Source organism: Mytilus trossulus, chromosome 8 (assembly GCF_036588685.1).
Source record: "Mytilus trossulus isolate FHL-02 chromosome 8, PNRI_Mtr1.1.1.hap1, whole genome shotgun sequence".
Taxonomy (NCBI): Eukaryota; Metazoa; Mollusca; class Bivalvia; order Mytilida; family Mytilidae; genus Mytilus; species Mytilus trossulus.
Window position 1 is genome coordinate 43290443 of NC_086380.1, and position 22573 is coordinate 43313015.

Here is a 22573-nt window from a genome sequence, read left to right on the forward strand (position 1 = left end):
CCATTAAATTACATACAATCAATATTTCAAAAGATAGTCTCATCATTTTATGCCATTTATATCATTTATAGTATTACTAATCGCCGTATTTGAATATCAAAAAATAATACAACGCGTGACCGAACGACGCATGGATTAAACGAGTGCGCAGCACGAGTTTAATCCATAGCGGCGTTCGGTCACAAGTTGTCTTATTTTTGATATTCAAATACGGCGATTAGTTATACTTTTTATTACATTGTCAAATTGCTTTTTTTTATGAAATTAATGTACAAAATTTAAGGAACTACATGTTTTTCCTACGCATGTTTTGTTTCGACGTTATCGACGTCTTGACAACGCCTATTGTTGTATGATGTCAGAGAGTGAAATAACCACGTTTATTTCACATGTGAAATTATCGGTTTTTATCTAACTGGGAAATCAAAGTAATTCATTGCAACCAATGTAATAATATACATTATTCATTTAAATCTTTTATCTTGAATAATGCAGTTACGTGAAATTAAACAAATATCTGGAATTAAGATTTGTTACTATAGTACTCTAAATCCGAAGAGTATTCGTACAGAAGCGTACATGTATTAATTAGCGCCACACATTTTATCTTTTGGTTTTTCTTCCTATCTTATCGTTATAACACAAACCTTTGCGAAATAACACAAATATGTGCGTTCTCACACAAACTGTGATCTTTGCGATATAACGCAAATCTTTGCGAAATAACGCAAACTATTGCAATACAACGCTAACCTTTACATTATAACGCAAATATCTTGATTGCAATCATTCATTAAGTTTTGTATAAATGTCCGTCTGTCATTCTTTTCGGTTGTTATTTACTAGTGGATAAAGAAACATACATGTACATACAAGGCCAAATCATTATAATAAATATGCATAGGAATAATGGAATACTTGAAGTACAATTATACATAAATAAGTACTGATTAATGAATCAGAAAAGTATATAATTTAATAAGAAAATAGATATAGTATCGTATATAGGAAAGATCAAGAATAATGTCATACAATTGTGAAACTTCATAGTCAAATAGACAAGATGATATTTTTGCTTTAAAATGATTTATTATTAAGGACACCTTTTTTTTTATTTTGAAGCAAAAATCTCAGAATCTGATAAAGATTTTTTGATAGAAAGTTATTGATTTTTCATTTCAATATAGTTAGGTATTTTTAAGATGTCTGGGTAGCAATGTGAATGGAGAGAACATGATTTTATTAATTAAACATCTTTATTCTATACATTCATTATGAAAGGGTAGCTTGTTTGAATGTAACCAACTTTACTCAGTTCTTAAAGACAACTTACTTTTGAAGTATATTTATATTCAGTTATATATTATCTATAGCAGGAGTGATTTTTTTCTTCGGTATAACCTAAATTTTCTCAATTTTCTTGGTAATATATATACTAGTAGTAACATGGATATCGTTTTGGGGGACCTTTATATAGTTTGCTGTTCGGTGTGAGCCAATGCTCCGTGTTGAAGACCGTACTTTGTCCTATGATGGTTTACTTTTACGAATAGTGACTTAGATGGAGAGTTTTCTCATTGGCACTCATACCACATCTTTTTATATTTTCTGCTCATTGTTATTCAATGATATGTTCTTATTATTCAAGCATTTTAATTTGCAATGACTACTAGGGTGATAAATTTTAATAAACAGGCTCCTGCATTAATAGCTGCTGTTGTTTTTTTTTAAATCTTTAATAAAAAATAAGATAATTTAAAAACAAATGTTTGCGTTATTTTGCAAAGGTTTGCGTTCCACGCAAAGATATGAAGAAATGAAGAAAAACTAAAAAAAAATGTGTGGCGCTAACACGCTTCCGTATATTAGTTTAAGTATAAGCTAAAATAATTGATAGGTAATGAATCTCCTTTTTGATATAATTTTTTGGCGGGAATAGGCTGACTTGGACTTTTACCTATTTAGCATAGGCAATATTTTGCTCTCAATCGTGAGAAAAGAAATCTAGAATCAGCTTAAATTTGGTTAATGAATTTTTATGAGATATTGATTGATTGATTGTTGGTTGCTAAGTGTTCAATGGCAAATATTTCATGCATATTCAGGACGAGAAAAAATAACAATAAATGCATAGGTGGGTTCTGTAATAGAGGCATCCGGGATTAAGGTCAGATAAATTCAAACTCCATACAGCGTTATCGTTTGGGTCATACTTCCCTTTCTCTACAAGTAAAGAAGCGAAGCCAGATGTCACCACTGTTTCTGAGTTTGAGATAAATTAAGACAACCAAGGAAATGAGGGTATATTGGATAGGGACAGACATTTATCAATGCAGACTCAGCATGGAGTTGTTGCAAGGAATCTTAACTTTCAAAGAGCGTGGCACTCTCTATACACAAGACATCGGATTGCATATCTCCATTCTGACCGGATGTTGCTGCACATTTGTACATCCCGTATAGCTAAACGGATAACCCTATTTGACGAGGGTTTGAATACCGATCAGAGGGAGACCAATGGTGACCATAATTCTATTCCCCAGTTACCCTTGTGGATATGATAAATTGCAGTCCGATATGCAATAAAAAGAACGTAATACATGTATGTGGGGAAACATGTTACCCTGTATTGTAAAAAAAAAAAAACACAAGGAGTCCGAAAAGTTCACACAAATTCCTAAACCTGAGATGAATACATGCTTACATGTATTCCTTTGTTTCTAAGGACAAGGTATGATAAGGGCCGTTTTTGGCCCCCCTTTTTCCAGAATTTTTAAACTTTAAAGTTGAATCCCATCACGCTTGTGTAATGAACTTCAATATCTGTTCGTCCCTGTAGAACCTTATTTTTAGGTGTTATGTACTCAAATATGTTCAAACTTAGACATTGAATAGGCTTAAACCGACGAAAAGTGTAAGAAATCTACAATTTTGTCAAGTTCGGAGACGAAATTTGACACCAGCGCCAACGTAGACCATCTTGAAATTTTTAACCATCAACGGTCCTCTTCTGTATCTTTTCCATAACAAAATATCATGGTGGTCTACGTTGGCGCTCATGTCTAAAAATTTGAAAAATAATCCGATTGTTTACATTATTTTGGCTAGTTATTGTAATGGTGGCACGGTAGTATTTCCTGGCCATAAGGGATAATGATAGCCTTTTTAGAATTTTCACCACTTTCTAACACTGCAAAAAATTCTACATTCACAGTTAACTGAAGTACTTTCATTTTACCATTCAGAAATGAATTTGGATATGTACCATGACCGTTTACTTTTTTTGCTATTTTTAAAATCCTAAGGCCACTAGTACTTTTAGGTCTTTTATGGTGCAGTGAATGCAAAATTTTTAAAAATTCTCAAAAATTCATTTTCATCTGTATATAAAATTATTTCATATTTTTCTACACCTGATTCATCACTCAGTTTGGGAAAGTATGTTCAGTTGATACTGTATTTTTTGTCCAATCACACTGTTTAGATACATTTACCTAAGTAGGGTACACAAAAGAGCAACCTAAATTCTGGAAAGCAAATACTACCGTGCCACCTTAATACGTCATAGGGAACGGCACGGGTAAGAAATTATTCCGGGATACATAATCGATCAGAATATCACGTACGGATAGTATTACGCCGTATCCAGTCATCAAGACATGTCACTCTCTTAAAGAAATATATTGTACGTGAAATTAGACCCATATAAATCAAAATAGTCCAACACTATGCAGCCAAATACAGAGTTTTGTCCCTTGAAATATGGTGAATTAATTTTTATTCATTATTATTTTCAAATATTCAACGAAATCTTACAAATGAATTTTATAATAAATTCACAATATATTCAAACCCTTTTTGTAGTTCTGAAGAAAATCATTTCATCAAAACTTATATATTTTGCACTTTGAAGTTTTCTATTTTACCATCTACAGAAAAATATGTTACATATCTATTGGTTTAAATTAAGTACATATTAAATGTCTGCAAGGGCTGTATAGCTGTATAGCCAGTCAAGGTTCGTTAAAAACTTCCATTTGTTGTATTAAATGTCCATAATTAAAAATAAAAATTATCTAAATACAGTACTAAACTAAACCGTTAAGCATCAGTGCAAACAGTATTAATGCTGAATCTAAAGTATGAAATGTAATTATAAACATAATTCCATGTAAATTTAAGAGCAGTTGATACTGAAAATAAGTTAACTACACTTATACAATACTGTAAATTATGTGTTCCAGCCTTTTCATATATCGGTACACTAATGATTTTTCTTATACATGTGTCAGAGCACTCTTTTGACAAGCTGTAACCATAAAAAAAAAGTACACATGTAGCATTCAATTGACTCAGATCCAATTTGGATTTTCAAATAAAACATGCTATAGCGAAATTACTTTTAACATATTTTACTTTTTAATGTCGAGCACGTTCGTTAATTTAGATCTGTCCGTACGTCCATCCATCCATCCGTCCGTTTGTTTCTGTCCGGACATATACGTCTATTTATCGCCTTAAGATTTTGACCTAAAAAGCTTTTTATTTATAAAAGAGATGTATATGTCTACAGGGTTCTGATTTTTTTTTATAAAATTTTCTTTCAATGTCCGGTATATTGACACATTAACTTTTTGGTTCAAGCTATATATATGAAGAGTCGGTTACAGAGACGGATTTAGGGGGAGGGGAGGGGGACCGGCTCCCGTTTTGAGAAATAAAATGGTTGCTTATATATAGGGAATCACTGAAGCTTGACAAAATCATGCCCTCTCTTAGGCAGCCAGTGGGCATTCACTTATGAACATTTCTGGATCCACCACTTGGTTATCCTACAGTTTTAGAGATACAGCTTTAATACCTTTATTGTACACCTAATTGAAGCATGCATTGCCACCGGATTTTTGTTATTCTTCAAATATTCTAAAAATGGCAGGCTTTTGGACTTAGTCAATATTTCTTGGTACTTAAAAAAACCAATTAGGGTAGTTGTTGAATATTCACCAAAACGGTAGTTGAACTTGTTTTCCCTCTCACATGCTATATATATATATATTACTGAAGACACAAATTGCACTACTAGTACTACAGTTAAATGTCCCTAATGCAATTAATAAGATTTTTTTAGTAATTTTAAATATTTATTTAATACCGGAAAGGTTGAACTTGGTGACTTCTACAGCCGACATCATTGAGTGTGAAGTCAAAGGTAATATCTTTAGTTTGTTTGTTAGTAAGATGAACCATAAAGTCATTGTTAGGTCAGGTTAACTACCCTCCTTTAAGAATATACTACTTCAGCAGATTGCCAATCTTTCTATCTGATGGACTATGCTACTTCGAAAAGAGGGTAGTAAACCTGACAAAATAATGACTTCACGGTTCAGCTAACAAGCAAGCTTACAAAAGACTATACCTTTGGCTACACACTCAATGAAATCGGCTGCAAATCTTGAAAATTGAAACCTTTTGGTTAGACATTCAGACATTCAGAATAAAAATAATAAATAGATCAACTTAAAAAGGATAAATTCAGGTTGAAAACGAGTGCACCCGCACCATCGGGGGTCGAGCTCACAACTTCAGTGTTGACTAGCTAGGGATTACAGAAGTAACTTCTTAGACCACTCGGCCACCAAGACCCTTTAATGGTCTTTAATGAAGTGTGTCTACGTTTCTTATCAAATTCAAATGTTTTTAGGTATAAAATACTACTTACCAATAACTGTTTCATTAAAAAAAACCAAAACATTTTGGATAAGATAAGGAGATGTGGTATGATTGCACATGATTCTTTACACTGGCGATCCATGTGCTTATTTCAGGATATATATCGTAGAAATAATACATTTGTAGAGAAGCTTGAAGATGTTCATGCCTCTTTCGTCTACATATCTTCATGAGTTTTTATCGTCTTGAAGCCTGACCTCATCGAACATTTTGAACTTTGTTTTTTAAGCATTTCCTTCTTTAAAATATTGTGTTAAGTGTTAAAAAGTTCACAGTGTACGATTATTGAAGTGACAAACAATGGCATTGTATAGGCTATGCATATTTGCTCTACATACTGTATAAATCTGATACTGAATCTTCAATAGTAATCCAGTTTTTCAATGTACCGGTAATCATCATGTAAATGTGAAATGCTATATTCATAACTTTCACAATTATTTATGAATAATAATTGTCACTTCTTGTATAACTTGAAGTTTTTATGGCCCATTTATAGACATTATGTTTTCCGGTCTATGCGTCCGTATGTTCGTTCGTCCGTTCGTCCATCTGTCGCGCTTCATGTTAAAGTTTTTGGTCGAGGTAATTTTTTGATGAAGTTGAAGTCCAATCAACTTGAAATTTACTTCACATGTTCCGTGTGATATGATATTTCTAATTTTAATGCCAAATTAGAGATGCTGCCCCATTTTCATGGTATACTATACTGGGGACACATTCTTATATAATTTCTATTTATGCTTTTTTTTTTATTAAACAGACCAATTCCTTGTTAGCTATCTTTTATCTAATACTAAAATTGAGAATAAAATGGGGAAAGAGACAACAACCCGACCAAAGAGCAAACAACAACTGAAGGCCACCAATGGGTCTTCAATGCCGCGAGAAACTTCAACACCCTGAAGCATCTTTCAGCTGGTCCCTAATCAAATATGTATGCTAGTTCAGTAATATTTGGCGTCATACTAAACTCCGATTTATACACAAGAAACTAAAATGAAAAATCGTAAAACACTAACAAAGGTCAGAGGCTCCTGACTTAAATGCTGCGGGATTAAACAATATTTTTTGAGATCTCAACCCTGTTTTTTGTAACAGAATATGATTTAATATTTACTTCATCAAGATATAAATATGATACCAAAAAACCTACTTCGGTATACAAAAAAAAATTACACCATTATTTAATCGTTGCTAAGCATTGTTTTGGTTGCTAATCTTTTTATCAGCATGCTATACAATTGACTTACTTTCATTTCTTACTTCTAGTTATTCTTGCATGTTTAACATTTCTATAAACCTGGTTGTATTCTAATTTGTACAATTAAAAATCAAAACTGTTTTTCTGTAGTTCAATTTGATTTCTATCTTTTTCGACTGTTACTAAGCAACTTTTAGGTTGCTATGGTCAATTTCATTTTCTTGAGAAAAAAAAGATGACCAAGACATCATATATACGAAAGAAAAATCATTTACGGTAGCTAAATCTTTAAATATTGCTATATCTATACCTCATATGGCCAAAATTACAAATTTTTGAACCGTTGCTAGGCAAAATTTTTGTTGCTAGGTTGTTGCTAAGCATTTTTTTAAACTGAAATTGAAGTGATTTTTCCTTTGCAAACTCAAGTTATTGTTAAACAAACAATATTATTTTGATTTTGCTTATTTGTAATAAGAAAGCAATGCATATGTGATAATTTGGCTATTTATTAAAACTGTTGCTAGGCAACCTTTCTTTCACCGGAACATAAAAAAAAACACAGTTTTTAAGAGTTTTTATCCTAAGACTATCAATGATATATATATAAACTTATTTGGGAAGGGGGCCAAAAACGCCTCTTATCATACCTTGTCCTTTCCGTCCCATATTCCTTGTTTTCTTTTTAAAAAAAACACCACCCATTTTCAAGTTGGTTACTTACTAGTAATCCTCATTCCTTATTCGTTACATTACGCACTTATATAGTAACTTCACCTCTAAGAATCCATAGCTAACACCTGGGGTTGAAGTCATAAAACTTCGCTCAGTGCTCGGAGCACACACATTATGCTCGAAACATAAAATACAGCATTTTGATTGGTTGATTTTGGAATATGAGTACAAAAAATTGATTCGAAAGTTTTATGACTTCAAGGCCAGAGACAGAGTATAACATACTCATTACAAGCGAATAAGGAATGAAAGGTAACAGTGTATCAGTCGAGCGCCGAAACCAGTGTGTACACACTAACAGGGTTAATCACATAAATGAACCCATAGCTAACACCAGAGACAAGAATAAAATCGGAATTAAATGGAACGTAAAACAAACGTATTACAAACGAATAAGGAACGAATAAGGAACTGAGTATCAGTCGAGCGCTGAAATTGGTTCATAAGACTTAATGGGGTGATTTCACCCTTAAGAACTCATAGCTACATGTAACACCAGAGACAAGAAAACGAAAATGAAAAGATAAAATTGAGAATGCATGGGAACGGGGAATATGTCAGGCAAAAAGATAACAACCCGACCAAAGGGCAGATAAAATCCGAAGGCCACCAATGAGTTTTCAACGCAGCGAGAAAATCCCGCAACCGGAGGTGGTCATCAGCTGGCCCCTAAATAAAATTGTATATTAGTTCAGTGAAAATGGACGCTATGGGTCAGACTTAACTCTAAAAGTGAACATATACAAGTACTAAAATAAAATAAGATACTCTAAGGACCATTTAGTTAAAGTTTGAAGGTATTTAGCCCTTTAGTTTCAGAGGAGAAGAATTCTTTTAATAGATAAACACGACAGACGACGGACGACGACGGACGCAAAGTAAAGGCATAATCTTAGATGGGACCCTTCGGGACCCGGTGAGCTTAAAATACACAGACTGACAAAAGCAAGCTCATGACTTGAGACAGGCGCAAAATACGGAGTTGTCAAACCAATACTTTATTTAAAAGGTGCAGCGTATAACAAGCGAATAAGGAATGAATAAGAAACAGGGTATAGTCGAGCGCTGAAGCGGGTACATACACGCTTATAGGGTTATTTCACCTATAAGAACCCATATAGCTAGCACCAGAGACCAGAACATCAGAATGATTCTTTTTAAAGTTGCAACGTATAACACACGTATTTTAAGCAAAAAAGGAAATAATAAGTAACAGGGTATCAGTCGAGTGCTGAAACGATTACGGGATCCCGCTTACATGTTCAACCCCGCCACATTCTGTATGTATGTGCCTGTCCCAAGCCAGGAGCCTGTAATTCAGTAGTTGCCGTTTTTTGATGTGTAACCTGTTTCTTTTTCTTTCATTTTTGTACATAAATTAGGCAGTTAGTTTTTCTCGTTTAATTTTTTTTACATGTCATTTCGGGGGCTTTTATAGCTGACTATGCGGTATGGCTTTGCTCATTGTTCAAGACCGTACAGTGACCTATAGTTATTGATTTCTCTGTGTGTCATTTGGGCTCCTGTGGAGAGTTGTCTCATTGGCAATTATACCACATCTTATTTTTTTTATACATATGCGCTAATAGGATTATTTCACCTCCATGAACCTATTTCTACATGTAACACAAGAGACAAGAAAAAAAGTAATCGTTTTTAAAAGGTGGAACGTTTAACACATGTTACAATCGAATAAGTAACAGGGAAATCAGTCAAGCGCTGAAATGGGTACCTTCGCGCTTAAAGTAATTTCACCTATTATATACAGTCGGAAACCAGGTTGAAATAGAACAAAAGAATCGAAGCTCTCTATTAGAGAAGGCGATAAATGTTAACTGTATTGTTTACTATAGTAACAAATTTTTTAAAAGTTAATAGAAACAAACAAAACTGCAATTTTCTTCTCAATTACGAGGTGTTTTATTTCAAAAACACAATTTGCATAAGTTTTCAATTTATCTAGTACATAGTTAAGCAGAACAATTAGATATCAAGTCGACGACATGGGTATCTTTCAAGTTGGATGACTAAAATGCATAACCTCCGATTTTTTTTAAAAAATTACCACGGACGGAAATCATATCAATCTATTAGTTCAGTAATTTTCGTGTCTGCCCTTCCATTATGTGACTGAAGAAAAAAATCCAAAAATAGGTAACAATTGTATCGAAAAGAGAAATCGAGTGCACCTTTTTATGTTAGGGCGTGTTTGAGTTGAGTATTTTGTCTTGATATCGTTCAAAGTAAGAATATTTCATACATCGTCTCGCTTCAGATTCTATCATTTTTATATATTAAAGCTACAGATTGACTTTATAACACAAAAAAATAACAGTACTAAAAGATGAAATTTATGGGTCAAGTGAAATACCTATCTAATGAGTCACAAAAACAGGGAAGGTGTGTTCGAATAGCTATTTTTTTACTGAAAGTACTTGACGACAGTCGTACAAGTTGGATGATGAAAATGCATATCTTCGAAAAAATCTTATTTTTTGTGTGTGTGATAACTAGGGTTTATAGTCTTCAACCACTAAAAAATCTAGTCTGCCCTTCCACGAAATATTTAATTAGATTTTTTTTTTTAATGTTTATGTTTTTTTGAAAATTCCACCTGACAACCGATCAGACAATAGTTTTAAGTTGAATCAATGCAGACAAGATCATTAACTGATGCTCATTAGGTAGTTGATACATTTGTCTTTTAAAATATAACTGACATATAAGGATCGTATTGGTGCAATGTGTATAAATTTATCGGTTTCCAAGAGCAAAATTGGTAGCGCGTCATCGCTACAATGGCTTCCATTTCTACGATTGTGAAAATGAACTGGCGTAATGGGGAGATAATTTTGACGAAGTAGGATCCTGACTGTATACAAACCAAGAAATTTTACCAGTGATATTAAGAAAGTAAAGCACGTTATTTTATTTGTAGACATATAAGGAGTAACAAATAATATAAGGAATAATGAATAGGTAACGAATAAGGAATAGGTAACGAATAGGTAACAAATAGGAATAAAGAATAAGTGACGAATAGGTATCGAATAAAGAATAAGTTACGAATAAGGAATAATGAATAGTAACCAACTTGACGACCCTTATTTTGAGTACTATTTTACTTCAAATTCAGCATTTAACATTACATACGTAATTTTTCGAGAGCAATATTGAAAACGTCTAGTGTTTCTTTGTTTAGATTGCAATGGAACTGATTTGAATCCATTTTTTTTTTTCCAGGTTTTTTTTTTTATCAATTATGCATAAATTACGTTACTTGAAATCGAATATCCTATTGCAGACCCCGGGGAAAAAACTGGCATGGGTGAAGAAAGGCTATATAACACCGGCATATAGAGAGAAAATACACACAATAATCTGGGTCCAAATCAACATTGCTTTAAAAAAAAAAAGGACAATTAACATCAAAGAACAAAAAATCGTCTCTTTTTTGTATAGTAAGAGTTTCTCGTGTAAAACTCAAATATAATAATTCAAATCTAGCAAAATATAATCATTTCTGTATATTAAAGGTTTTTTTTCAGCAAGTTCCTATGCGTAGATTTCCGCAGAAAATGTGATTTTTTTATTAGTCAAGTAAAGCAAAAATATCATCAAGATAACGGTAAGTGTTTTTTAAATTTATCAATTAAATTTACTCCAAACGGATTTTTTCTGAGATTGGCAATTAACATTCTTATCACAGTTTCAGAAAAAGGCTTTTGTATGAGTTACAGAAAAATAAATCTGCAATCGTGAATCTAACATAACATAACATAAAACATTATTACATGACCGATTAATTACCGAACCACACTGTCATATGATTGGTCTACCAGGTGAAATAACATTCAAGTTCATTTGATCCAGTCTGTGGTCACTGTTGTATTTGTTTTAACTTCTGCGTTTCGAGGCGGGCGCTTTTTGGAGGAATATAAACTCTACCTTTATTTAAATAGCTGGAAATGATCAATTTGACAAAGATAATTGATTTTGTCATTAGTAAGTAATATTTCAAGATAGGATTGCCTTGAAGTTACACAATGACCTTCCCTTTCTGTATTTTGATTCTAATGCAAATGATTTAAGTCCAAAGTTTTCGGTTTCAATAAGAAAACTCTGAGTATATTAGATTTCATGATTTTTTTTCGAATATAAAAACTGACAAATTTATGTAGACATTGCACAAAATAAAATTATAAATTATAAAAATATCTTGCAATTTAACTTAATCCTTAATGAACAAATAGTCCCCGAGCATCCTATTTCCATTACTGATTTCCCCGGTTATAAGTACTGATGCTCCCAAATTTTGAAGCATAATGCAGTATATCCTTAAAAAATAAAAATATAACCAGGAATATTTGCAGTACATATAATATATATATATAATAGTACGGATGAGGGTTTGGTGAAGAGGGGAAGAGAAAGAAGATGTTGGGTCAATTAAGAATTCAATATATACGAGTGTCCAATTTCAGTGTCAAATGTTACAACCGAATGTTTATATGACTTAGCAATTGAAATGTCCTGGCTTTATAAAATAAAGTTTAGATCTCGAAAGTAAAATTAGTAACTATACTTTGTTATCCGTCTTATCTAAATTGTAAAATAAATTGCCATTTCCTTAACCATTCGCCCAGCTTATTATTTCGTGGTCAATACCTGGTTCGATTGGCAGTGTATTAAGACCGAGATGCTGGTCCAAACATCATCAGAAAAAAATATCTACTAATACAACGAGTTAATCAAATATATCATGTTAATTAATAGTCTTAAATGAAATATTCAAGTCTGAGTTTTTACTGATTCCTGAAGGACTTCAGCGGGAAAATGACCAAATACAGATGGTTTATTATCCAACGTTATCAAATAACTTAGAAAAGTCTGCCAAAAAACAAAAAATAGAAGTAGCTATTTTTTTTTTAGATTGAGTGATTATGATTAAACTGCTTAAAAAACAACAGGTATATACATTTCTATGAGTTGATGAACAGTTTGCCATTTTAGGCGGAATTTTGACAATATTCATAACACGCTTGTTTCTCGTTATTAAATACAGTTAAACTTTCTCATCAAAACACTCTCTGAGTCTCCATTGCTCTATACCATCACGTATTGTTACATATATCGGATATAAATCGGAACGTGGATGCTATATCCACCTTTTAAAAAAAAAGATTTCAATAACAATTGCAATAAAACAATTATAGAGAAAGATACATTCTTCAAGTGATTTATTAAAAAAACTATTAAATTAAAGCATTGGTAGAGTTTTTGAATATCATCAACAACGTAATTCAATAATATAGAACACGTATGATAGATACTGTTTCATGTCTGTGGGCGAAATATGGTAGATAACACTTTTTCCTTTTCTTTTTTTTAAATAAGACAAAATTAATATGTGCATGTTAGAAGATTACGTTTCTCGTACGTTACTCGTCTTTATTACACATGGTATCATCAATCGAATTATCATTTATACAGATTTGTACCTTTATATTGTAGGAGTGGAGTATATACAAGTACCTCTATTTAAATTTAAAACATCGTCATGACATAATTATTCAATACTGGTCCATGACATCCAATACATTTAGTTGTATTAAAAGTGTAAAATAAAATAAATAAAACAAAAATTGTTGCATACAATAAAGTGTAATGTGCTACATAGAATTGCCACGTGTTCAACACTAAAATTTTGTGTGTTCGTTTGCCGATTAACAATTCTATAACTTGGGTAGGAGTGATTGGTCAAAAATAGATATATGGGAGGTGTAAACAATCCTCACTACTGTTTAGTACTGTTTTAACAGGTTGAGCGACACAATTTGTCCATCAATCACTTACTCGTTTGAAATAATAAGTTATTATGTGTATACACTATAAATTAGAATTGATTATGTTATAAAAATAGCGGTTAACCGACATATTAATAGCGATTAATCGGTATAAATAGCGGTTAACCGATAAAATTAGCGGTTAACCGACATATAAGTAGCGGTTAATCGATAAAAATAGCGATGAACCGATAAAAATAGCAGTTTAACCAATATATAAAATAGCGGTTAATCGATAAAAATAGCGATTAACCGATAAAAATAGCGGTTAACCGGTATATAAATAGCGGTTAATCGATAAAAATACCTTTTGAACCAAATGGTACACCATACATTTTGAATGCGAATTAAACTAATTCGAATTAGTTAATGCGAATCGATCGAACTCGAATTACGTGTGGACTCAGCATTATCCTGCAAACGGAACTTCTTTTTTTGTACATAAATTGTAGCACATAAATTAGGCCGTTACTTTTCTCGTTTGAATTGTTTTACATTGTCATTTCGTGATATTTTATAGCTGACTATGCGATATGGAATTTGCTCGTTGTTGAAGACCGAACGGTGACCTATAACTATTAATTTCTGTGTCATGTTTGTCTCTTGTTGAGAGTTGTCTCATTGGCAATTATACCACATCTTCTGTTTTATGTGGTCAGAAAACAAAAGCAAAATCTTATAAAGGAGAAGTCTTCAATTTGCTAGAGAATGCTTTTGTCCAAACAATGAAACTAAAACTTTGATTTTTTTTTATTTGGCAAATACGATTGGATTAGTTGCGATTAAAATCTTCTCTTATATCTCTTTTTCACCATATAGCGCGTACATAAAATATCGCACGTACATTTCTCTGTCTGTCCTTCCGGTCCTTCTGGTTAATTAATTTTTTCAAGTGTACAATTCTTGTTACCTTTCTATAAAACTGATATCGTATGGAGACGCTCGAAAATCAGTGCATATCAATTATTCTTTAAAAGAGTTATGCCATTCGAAAATATTGATTATATTGGAAATTGCATTGTACTTGCTGTCATTCCGTTATTTCTCTAATATATTTATAAAAATATTTACAAAAATCAAAATAAACAGTTGCGCTACGAGCGCATGATACGCCCGTCGTCTTATGATTTTGGATAATATGCTGTATCATGTTTACGACGGACAGACGGATGCGGGCATTTGTATACCATAATACAATGTATGTCCCGTCAACATTTTTACGGATGTAAAATCATATTGTTGGCTATTGCCTTTTGTTAGATGACATACGTGCAACGCGGAAGAAATAAGAACTTTGATCTTTAATAAAAGTTGTGTCATTGTTATATTAGCGGCGTTTACCTACATTTTCCGTATTAGATTTAAAATATCATTGGTTTCTTGTGATGTAATAAAATGTCAATCACGGATTATGAAGGATGATAAAAATGATAATTGACATGCAACAAAAGGGTCAGTCGTCTTGAGATTGCTCACTATACGATATTTTGTTGAAGATCTCAAAGAAACAGTAATTTGTTTTATTTCTTATACATGTTATAATGGTATTAGACTTTTATCCTGTTAGAATCGAATGCACTAATATTAATGGCGTAGAAGTTAGCATGCGGGAGAAACAGAAATGAGAGCATCAAAATTCCGCATTACGTCTTTATTACGGAACATTACACGCATTACGTCCCACAAAAAGTGACGTTTTTCGGGAATTCAAACGCTTAACGTCGCGCAAAGAGTTAACTCCCTTGAAACTGTATCGGATGCCCATACATATATCTATGTATCATCTAGGGGCTTCAATACAAATAAAACTACCTTAATTATATCTATGTTTAATTTAGAGGCTGGTATACAAATAAAACTGCCTCAATTACATCTATGTTTTATTTAGGGGCTTGTATACAAATACAATTGCCTCAACTATGTTGTCATTTTACCTCGAAAATTTACTCAGTCATACTCATTTTTTTTCTTTTTGTCTTATATCTAGTAGTTTGTATATATATATAAGTAAATAACCTCATCGATTAAACCTGAAAATCCATGTTTCTTTCCACCGCACCCACCAACTCTCAGAGGACTCGATCTTGTTTCCACATTACCTGAAAAGTAATAAACAATGGATTCTGCAATTTTAAAATCTAAATTATAATTCAAAGATATTTTAATTCTTATATCATTATGTGGTTGGTACAGGATAATAATCTTACTTCTTTTATCGGAAACAGCGTGTGATGAACATTGAAAGAAAGAAATCTTCTCATTCCGCTTAAAGCAAAACTTTCCAAAATGCTGTCAGTTGACTATCTACTGATTAAAATGATTCGCCCATACATACAAATTGAAGCAAAACAACAACATACAGCGCATGGTATAAGTAGCATGACCAAAACATTTTACAAAATTTGATTGTATGAACCAGTTTTACATGCGCACTAACCTCCTCATTTGACTATATAGATTATAGAGTGCTACAGTTGTTGGTTGAAAACCGTCGATAAAAGATTCAATCAGAAACAATATTACGTACATGTTTTAGCATAAATTGAAATTTAAATTGACAGTTCTTGTCAGAGGACAGTAAGAATTCAAAATCGTAATACCTTTCGTAATAGTACAGTTTATACTGGATAAGTGAGTTTTATACGCTTGTTCGCCTTGAAGTTAAAAGACTCTTTTGTAAGAAAACATGACTTACCTGCTGAGGGTGTCGACTTTCTTCGGCTATTTACAACACCAGTAAATTGTAGTCCGTCATAGATCAAACTGGCATCTGTCCATTGGTCAAGCTTTCATTATAAAAAAAAATATATTACTGTATGAATATTCACAATCAAATGCTGTAAATTTCATATAAATCTATTTTTTTTTTCTTTACTATTTCTTATATTTTTAAATACAAGTGTTACACACAAAACATCGGTTGGTGGTATTTTGATTTTTTTTTATTGTTTTTTTCTATTGCTATATTATTCTGTTTTTGAAACAAGCTCTCGCTTGCTTTCAATATTTAAACTCATCATATATACTAGGATTAAAATTGTATAAGCCAGATGAGCATTTCTTCAACAAAAGACTCATCTGTGAAGCAAGAATCAAAACGCTTTAAATGCCAAATAAAGTACGAAGACGAAATTGGATCTACATGTTGATATATTAATTTTTTTGGTTATCTAAAGACATACTTTTATTTGTTTTTTTTAAATTTTGTATGACAAAAAAAACATTGCATGATTTGCAAGAAGTCAGAAGCTAATGTTGATGAGTCTTGTAGTTGGTATACTGCTTCAACACTTTCCAATTGGCAAGAATCGGTGTGATTTGAATATTACTTATGGTATACAGTCGTGTCTATATAGGAGACTGTGTGCTGCATTTATTAAGACTTTTCAGTTTAGATTGATAGTTTTGATATAGCATGATCTTTTCCTTCTCTATTTCCACAAACAAAATCATTGATAGTTTTTTTTCTTCGCAGAAATATACCCTCTAACTAATTGTATGACGACTACATGTGTAAAGAAACCCTACGGTACGTTTGTGCATGTTTACAATATTTTAACAAGGGTGTACTCATTATGCAAAAGATAAAAAAAAGATATGCGGAAGAACAAATGATAACACTACAAAAGTTGTTCGGTTATCCCTACGCATTGTTGCTCAATCTTCGGTTGTGTTGTGTTTTGTATAATGTTTCTTGTCTGTTTTTCTGTTTGTAATTTTACCGATTAATTATAATCCCGATTGCTTTGTATGACATTTTTACTGAACGTGAATTTACATGGCGATTAATGCATGCATATGTTATGCTATTGTTTCAGAAAAAGGGAGAAGGTTTGGGCCCATTAAAACGTTTAATCCCGCTGCAAATGTTTGCACCTGTCCTAAGGCAGGAATCTGATGTACAGTAGTTGTCGTTTGTTTATGTAATATATACGTGTTTCTCGTTTCTCGTTTTGTTTATATAGATTAGACCGTTGGTTTTCCCGTTTGAATGGTTTTACACTAGTAATTTTGGGGCCCTTTATAGCTTGTTGTTCGGTGTGAGCCAAGGCTCCGTGTTGAAGGCCGTACTTTAACCTATAATGGTTTAATTTTTAAATTGTTATTTGGATGGAGAGTTGTCTCATTGGCACTCACACCACATCTTCCTATATCTATATAGTATGAGAAGCTTGTCAAGTAGACCCACCAAGTCTCGCTCCTTTTTGTTTTTTGATTAATTGCATCTTCCTAATCGGATTATGATGTTTGAGTATTGATATTTTATTATTTCAAAATGTATTATGCATTCCTATATTACTAGAAAAGCGTTAAACGTCTGTTTGATTCTCTTGTTTTTCATATAATAAACAATTCTTCAATTACCTAGTAAGTTTGATAAATAAAAGTCTAGGACATTTGATACATCATCTGTGAAATGGCAAGTATTCTTTGGAAAGATTATGACATATCTTTTTATGATAGTTATTAGAAACTGCACAAAGCATCGAGAAAACTTTGAAAATATAATAAAGACAAGATACTTTTTACCCATCTTACCTTGAAAGGTATCTTGATTTCTTTTCGGTCACGTGGCTCTGTATCCAGTACAAATATAACAACCTCTTCAAATCTATCTATTTCGATACCATACGAAATTACAGTGCCTTCTAGACAGTTACTAACAACATGCTGTCTGACTTCTGGATGTTTCCTAGCCTTGAAGCGAGCTTTGATCATAAGGTGTTGTCCGATATGGGAACCAGTAAACCGCCATATTGTTAAATCACTGTTGCCATTGAAATCCCCCGAACCATTGTTCAGGGCCACATGATGAGAACCAACATGTATATTTTTTCCAGATTTGTCCTTTAGGTCTGTGTTGAAATCCATCAACAATTCTGGCTGACAATCTGTTGAAATTTAAATTATAACATTAATGTTTTTGGATATTCAATTTGTTATATTGCGTAGTTGTATGAACTGTTTCACTTTTACAACAACAAATTTGTTGGCACGATCTTAGAAACATTAATGCCAAAAGACAAGTGTAAAAAAAGATAGAACTCTTCATTGACTTTTAATCTACTACATACATTTAAAGAGTATCCCTAAAAGGAAATGAGCTCAAATGATATGATATTGATATAAAATATAATAATGGTTTTATTAAGTCAAGATATTTTTGGATGCTCGTCAAAAATGATGCAAATCTTTGCTAAGGCTTGATTGACTACAAAACTTCATGAATAATACATAAAAAAAATACATTACAAAAACAATACAAACCCTTATCTAAAGGGACATCAATGATAGTTACTCAAAAGAATATAGATATGTTTTGTAAGGAAAATATATATATTTTGACAGCTTTAAAGAATATCCGAACGTCTACAATAATCATGACATATAACTTTCAGTTCAAAGGGAATGAGCGACAAATTATAAAATTACGAAGGAAACAATACACAATGATGGTTACTAGAGAAAAATAATAAACACAAGTTTGTTATAAATCATGACAGTACTGACTACTGAGATGAAGTTCCCTTGGAAACTAATAGTCCACCAGCAAGTATCGAGCCATTGCTGTGAAAAATGTAAACAACACGTTATGATTTAATGCGTCTTTTCTGAATTTACCTTCATCAGTTACATTCAAAGCCGAATATTTGAAAGACGAGGAGGTATAGGAGCTGAAACAAACGAACAGCTATATGACCAATAGTACCAAAAAATAGCCAAGTTCACTTTGCCTGATGAGTTGAGACCTCAGTTCCCTTGAAATTTATAAATGAAAATTTTATAAATGACTGGGCTCTCTAATGGAACAATAACACCATACCCTTCAAGAGCACCTAGTTTCAAACAATTTCAAAAACGAGTTTGTTCAACATCATTCAGCCCATGCAGATTCTAAATAAGCATTCCGTAAATTAAAATAATTTAGTTCTTGTTTCAATTTTCTTCCCTGCGTTTTGGTTGGTGTAATTTCTTTATGACTGAAATTTGGTGATTGTTGTTTTGCAGTACATGATTTATATGATCTGATGATGTTCTGAGCAGAATGAAACAGACAGAGTAAAGACTGAAAAGCCTAATTAATAAAGTACATTATTATGTTAATGTAATTTACCACTATGTCCTCGCACAGTTGTCATTGTTGTACATGCGCATGAACGGATATCGAAAGCAGTTCCTGTAGGACAAGGTCTCACTACCGTTCTATTTTCTGTTGTATCTATGTAAAAGCTGGAGTCTTTTCTATAAGGAAGCAGCTTACAGTGCTCATTTTCTAGAATTAGAGGTTGTGTATTACAGAAATATTTTTGTTTTTATAAAACAATATAGAGTGTTGCAGTATATACAAATAAAAAAACATAAGAGATGAAGTAAACTTATATGGAAGAAAACGATGCTCAGAATGTCTACACCTATATTTTCCTTCCAAAAATGACCTCTTTTTTCACTGAATTGATGATTTCAATATTGTTTACAAAATTTATTGTCTCGTCTTAACTATTTTGACATATAGATTACACAAATAGACCTATGCATACAGTATAAATACACGCTTTAGAAGAAATCTTATTTAAAACAAATTGGCTATGATTGAAAGCATGCAAAAAATGTGTTAATGTCAGTAAAGAAATTATAGTTTATAATTATAATATAATTATGTATTTTAATATAATTATGTATTTTGAAAAATATATATAAAAAATAGGACCTGAACGACAGGTGTACGGTATCAGAAGTGTTAAATGTTTGCACTAATTATATTTTGTGTGTACATGATGCAACATAATCCATTAATAAACATAATCATCAAAACCAAATTTTAAGAGACTGGTTATTAGTATATACCTGATACCACTGTGGTGTCCGTGTTATTGACGGTGATTGGCTCTGTGAGAAATTTTCGTCGTACTTCATTGCCAGGGCGAAACTTAGTGTGACGCCTATAATTCCAACTCTCAGGAGCATCATTATTTTTTATTGATTCCCGGTCATTGATTTCATCAATTATCTTTGATTCCTTATTTATTGATTGCATTAGTTTCTTGATATTTCGCCATTCTACTGATGGAGTTGGGACGATGCGATCATGATTTTTCTGTGTCTTTTTTCTATGTTTCTTCTTCTTTTTCTTTCTTTCTTCCATTCGATCATGTTCTAACATAACTATGTCTAACAGCGAGGCAACCTGTTGCCTTAAATCCTTAGAAAAATCAAAGAATTCAGGATTACTCAAAGGTGAGTTTGAATTATGGTTCATCTCAATTGGTCGTCCTTTTGGTGATATGACAGATTTTTTCATTTTCTTCGGTTGGCTTAGTGCTCTTGTTATATCCCGCATAACAGTTGTTGGACTGACAGTTGTTGAAATTACTATCGGAGCTGCATTTGCCATTGATCTTGGATTATAAGTATTAGAATTTGGTGCCAATTTTGAGGATATCTTTGTTGTGGACTCAATAATTGTATAACCTTTTACATTTTTCGTGAAATCAACCTCTTTGGGAAACGATTGTGCCTTGTTGGAGATTTTCTTTTTCAATTTCGGAGTTTGGGGAATATTTGACTTTCCGGTTTTCTGATTGGGTATTTTTGGATTCAATCTTGTAAATGTTGACTTTTTCTTATTAACTTTACCTGTGCGACTCTTATACATTATTCTCTTTGCTTCTCTTTGAATTTCTCTTTCCGTTTGTTCAATAGTTTTGCTTTTAACGGGCATCACTTTTTCAGTTTTACTTTTAGATGTATCCTTTTCGGTCACTTTTAATACATTTTCATTTTTTTCTGACGAAAACGTTTTATTTTTTGCCACAAATCCTTGTTCTTCTGTAGTAGATATTTTATTATGTACATTCGGCAATGTCTGGAATATATCTTCGTCTTCAACGTTTGACTTCAAATCCGGAACCATTTCAATATTTCCATTTTCTCTTATATGTAAGATGTATTGGATTTCTTTGTCATTATCTGAACTTCCTATCACGACTCGGTCCAAATCTAGTGTGTTGGAATGTTTTACCGAAGAAGCCTCTTTATTGTCAACGACAAATTTGTTTTTATGATCCCCAAATACTTTTGTGGTTTTAACTTCACTGATGGTAACGTTTTGTTTCATCGAACTATGTTGACGTTTTGTTAAAGGTTCTACACTTTCAACAATAGCATCCCATATTGTTTGTTTCCTTATACCAAGTAAGGGTTCATCGTTAAGTGAAACTGAACTTTTGGGTAAGCCTGAAATTGGTTTTTAAAACGTACATATTACAGAAAACATTTTTTTATACAGACACATGGTTTAAACATCTGATATAAATCAACAGTTTGCAATAAATGTATTACTCAATTAAGATGATAACTGTATTACACCTTAAGCTCGGACGGAATCAATTGGGGATTTGATGGTTGCAAATTAAATTTACTGGCGACGCGTTAGCTTAAAACACAATACAGTTATCTCCATTCTAATAAAACTGACAGAAAACAACATTGAAACATGTATTTATAAAATATGTCATATGTCGTCTGCGCCTGCGCCTGCGCATACATCCAATTGTATCAATTGTAAATTGATGCCATGTAAGTAAATAAGTGACGTTATCCAATCAAAATGAATGTTACAACCGTTGTTGATTAAAATTGAGAAAGGAAATGGTGAATATGTCAAAGCGACAACCACCCGACCATAGAGCAGACAACAGCCGAAGGCAACCAATGGGTCTTCAATCTAGCGAGAATTCCAACTGTATGTAATATTTTTATACATCGTTCACTCATAGAGCTGTATATCTCATTTGGCATAATTTTTTTGTTTCGGAAAGCATATCAAGATCTGGTTACGGGAAAATTATCAGTTGAGTAATATTACAGGGGAGTGCTTCAAAGGTTGTTTTTTTTAATTTACAAAGGAATAAAGTTTAGTATAAAACAAAATAAATATTTGTGTTAAAAGCTACAATTTTTATCTTGATTTGTCTCATATACTTTCTATTCTGACATCGATCACCGTCACCTTAATGTACATGATCATTTGCAGTGTGGCATTGAACAATCAGATGAT

At 32.4% G+C, this 22573-nt stretch overlaps 1 protein-coding gene across 1 annotated transcript in view; it reads right to left on the minus strand.

Annotated features, from left to right (window-relative positions):
• The window catches only part of LOC134680976 (uncharacterized), a 53016-nt gene that overhangs the window by 26430 nt on the left and 4013 nt on the right, over positions 1-22573 (minus strand). Inside the window, exons 5-9 of the mRNA XM_063540301.1 lie at positions 20362-21750; positions 19631-19789; positions 18055-18407; positions 16211-16301; positions 15532-15614 (exon numbers count right to left, since the gene is read on the minus strand). Of these exons, the coding sequence (XP_063396371.1) occupies positions 15532-15614; positions 16211-16301; positions 18055-18407; positions 19631-19789; positions 20362-21750 (2075 nt within the window). The remainder of the gene's footprint in view (positions 1-15531; positions 15615-16210; positions 16302-18054; positions 18408-19630; positions 19790-20361; positions 21751-22573) is intronic.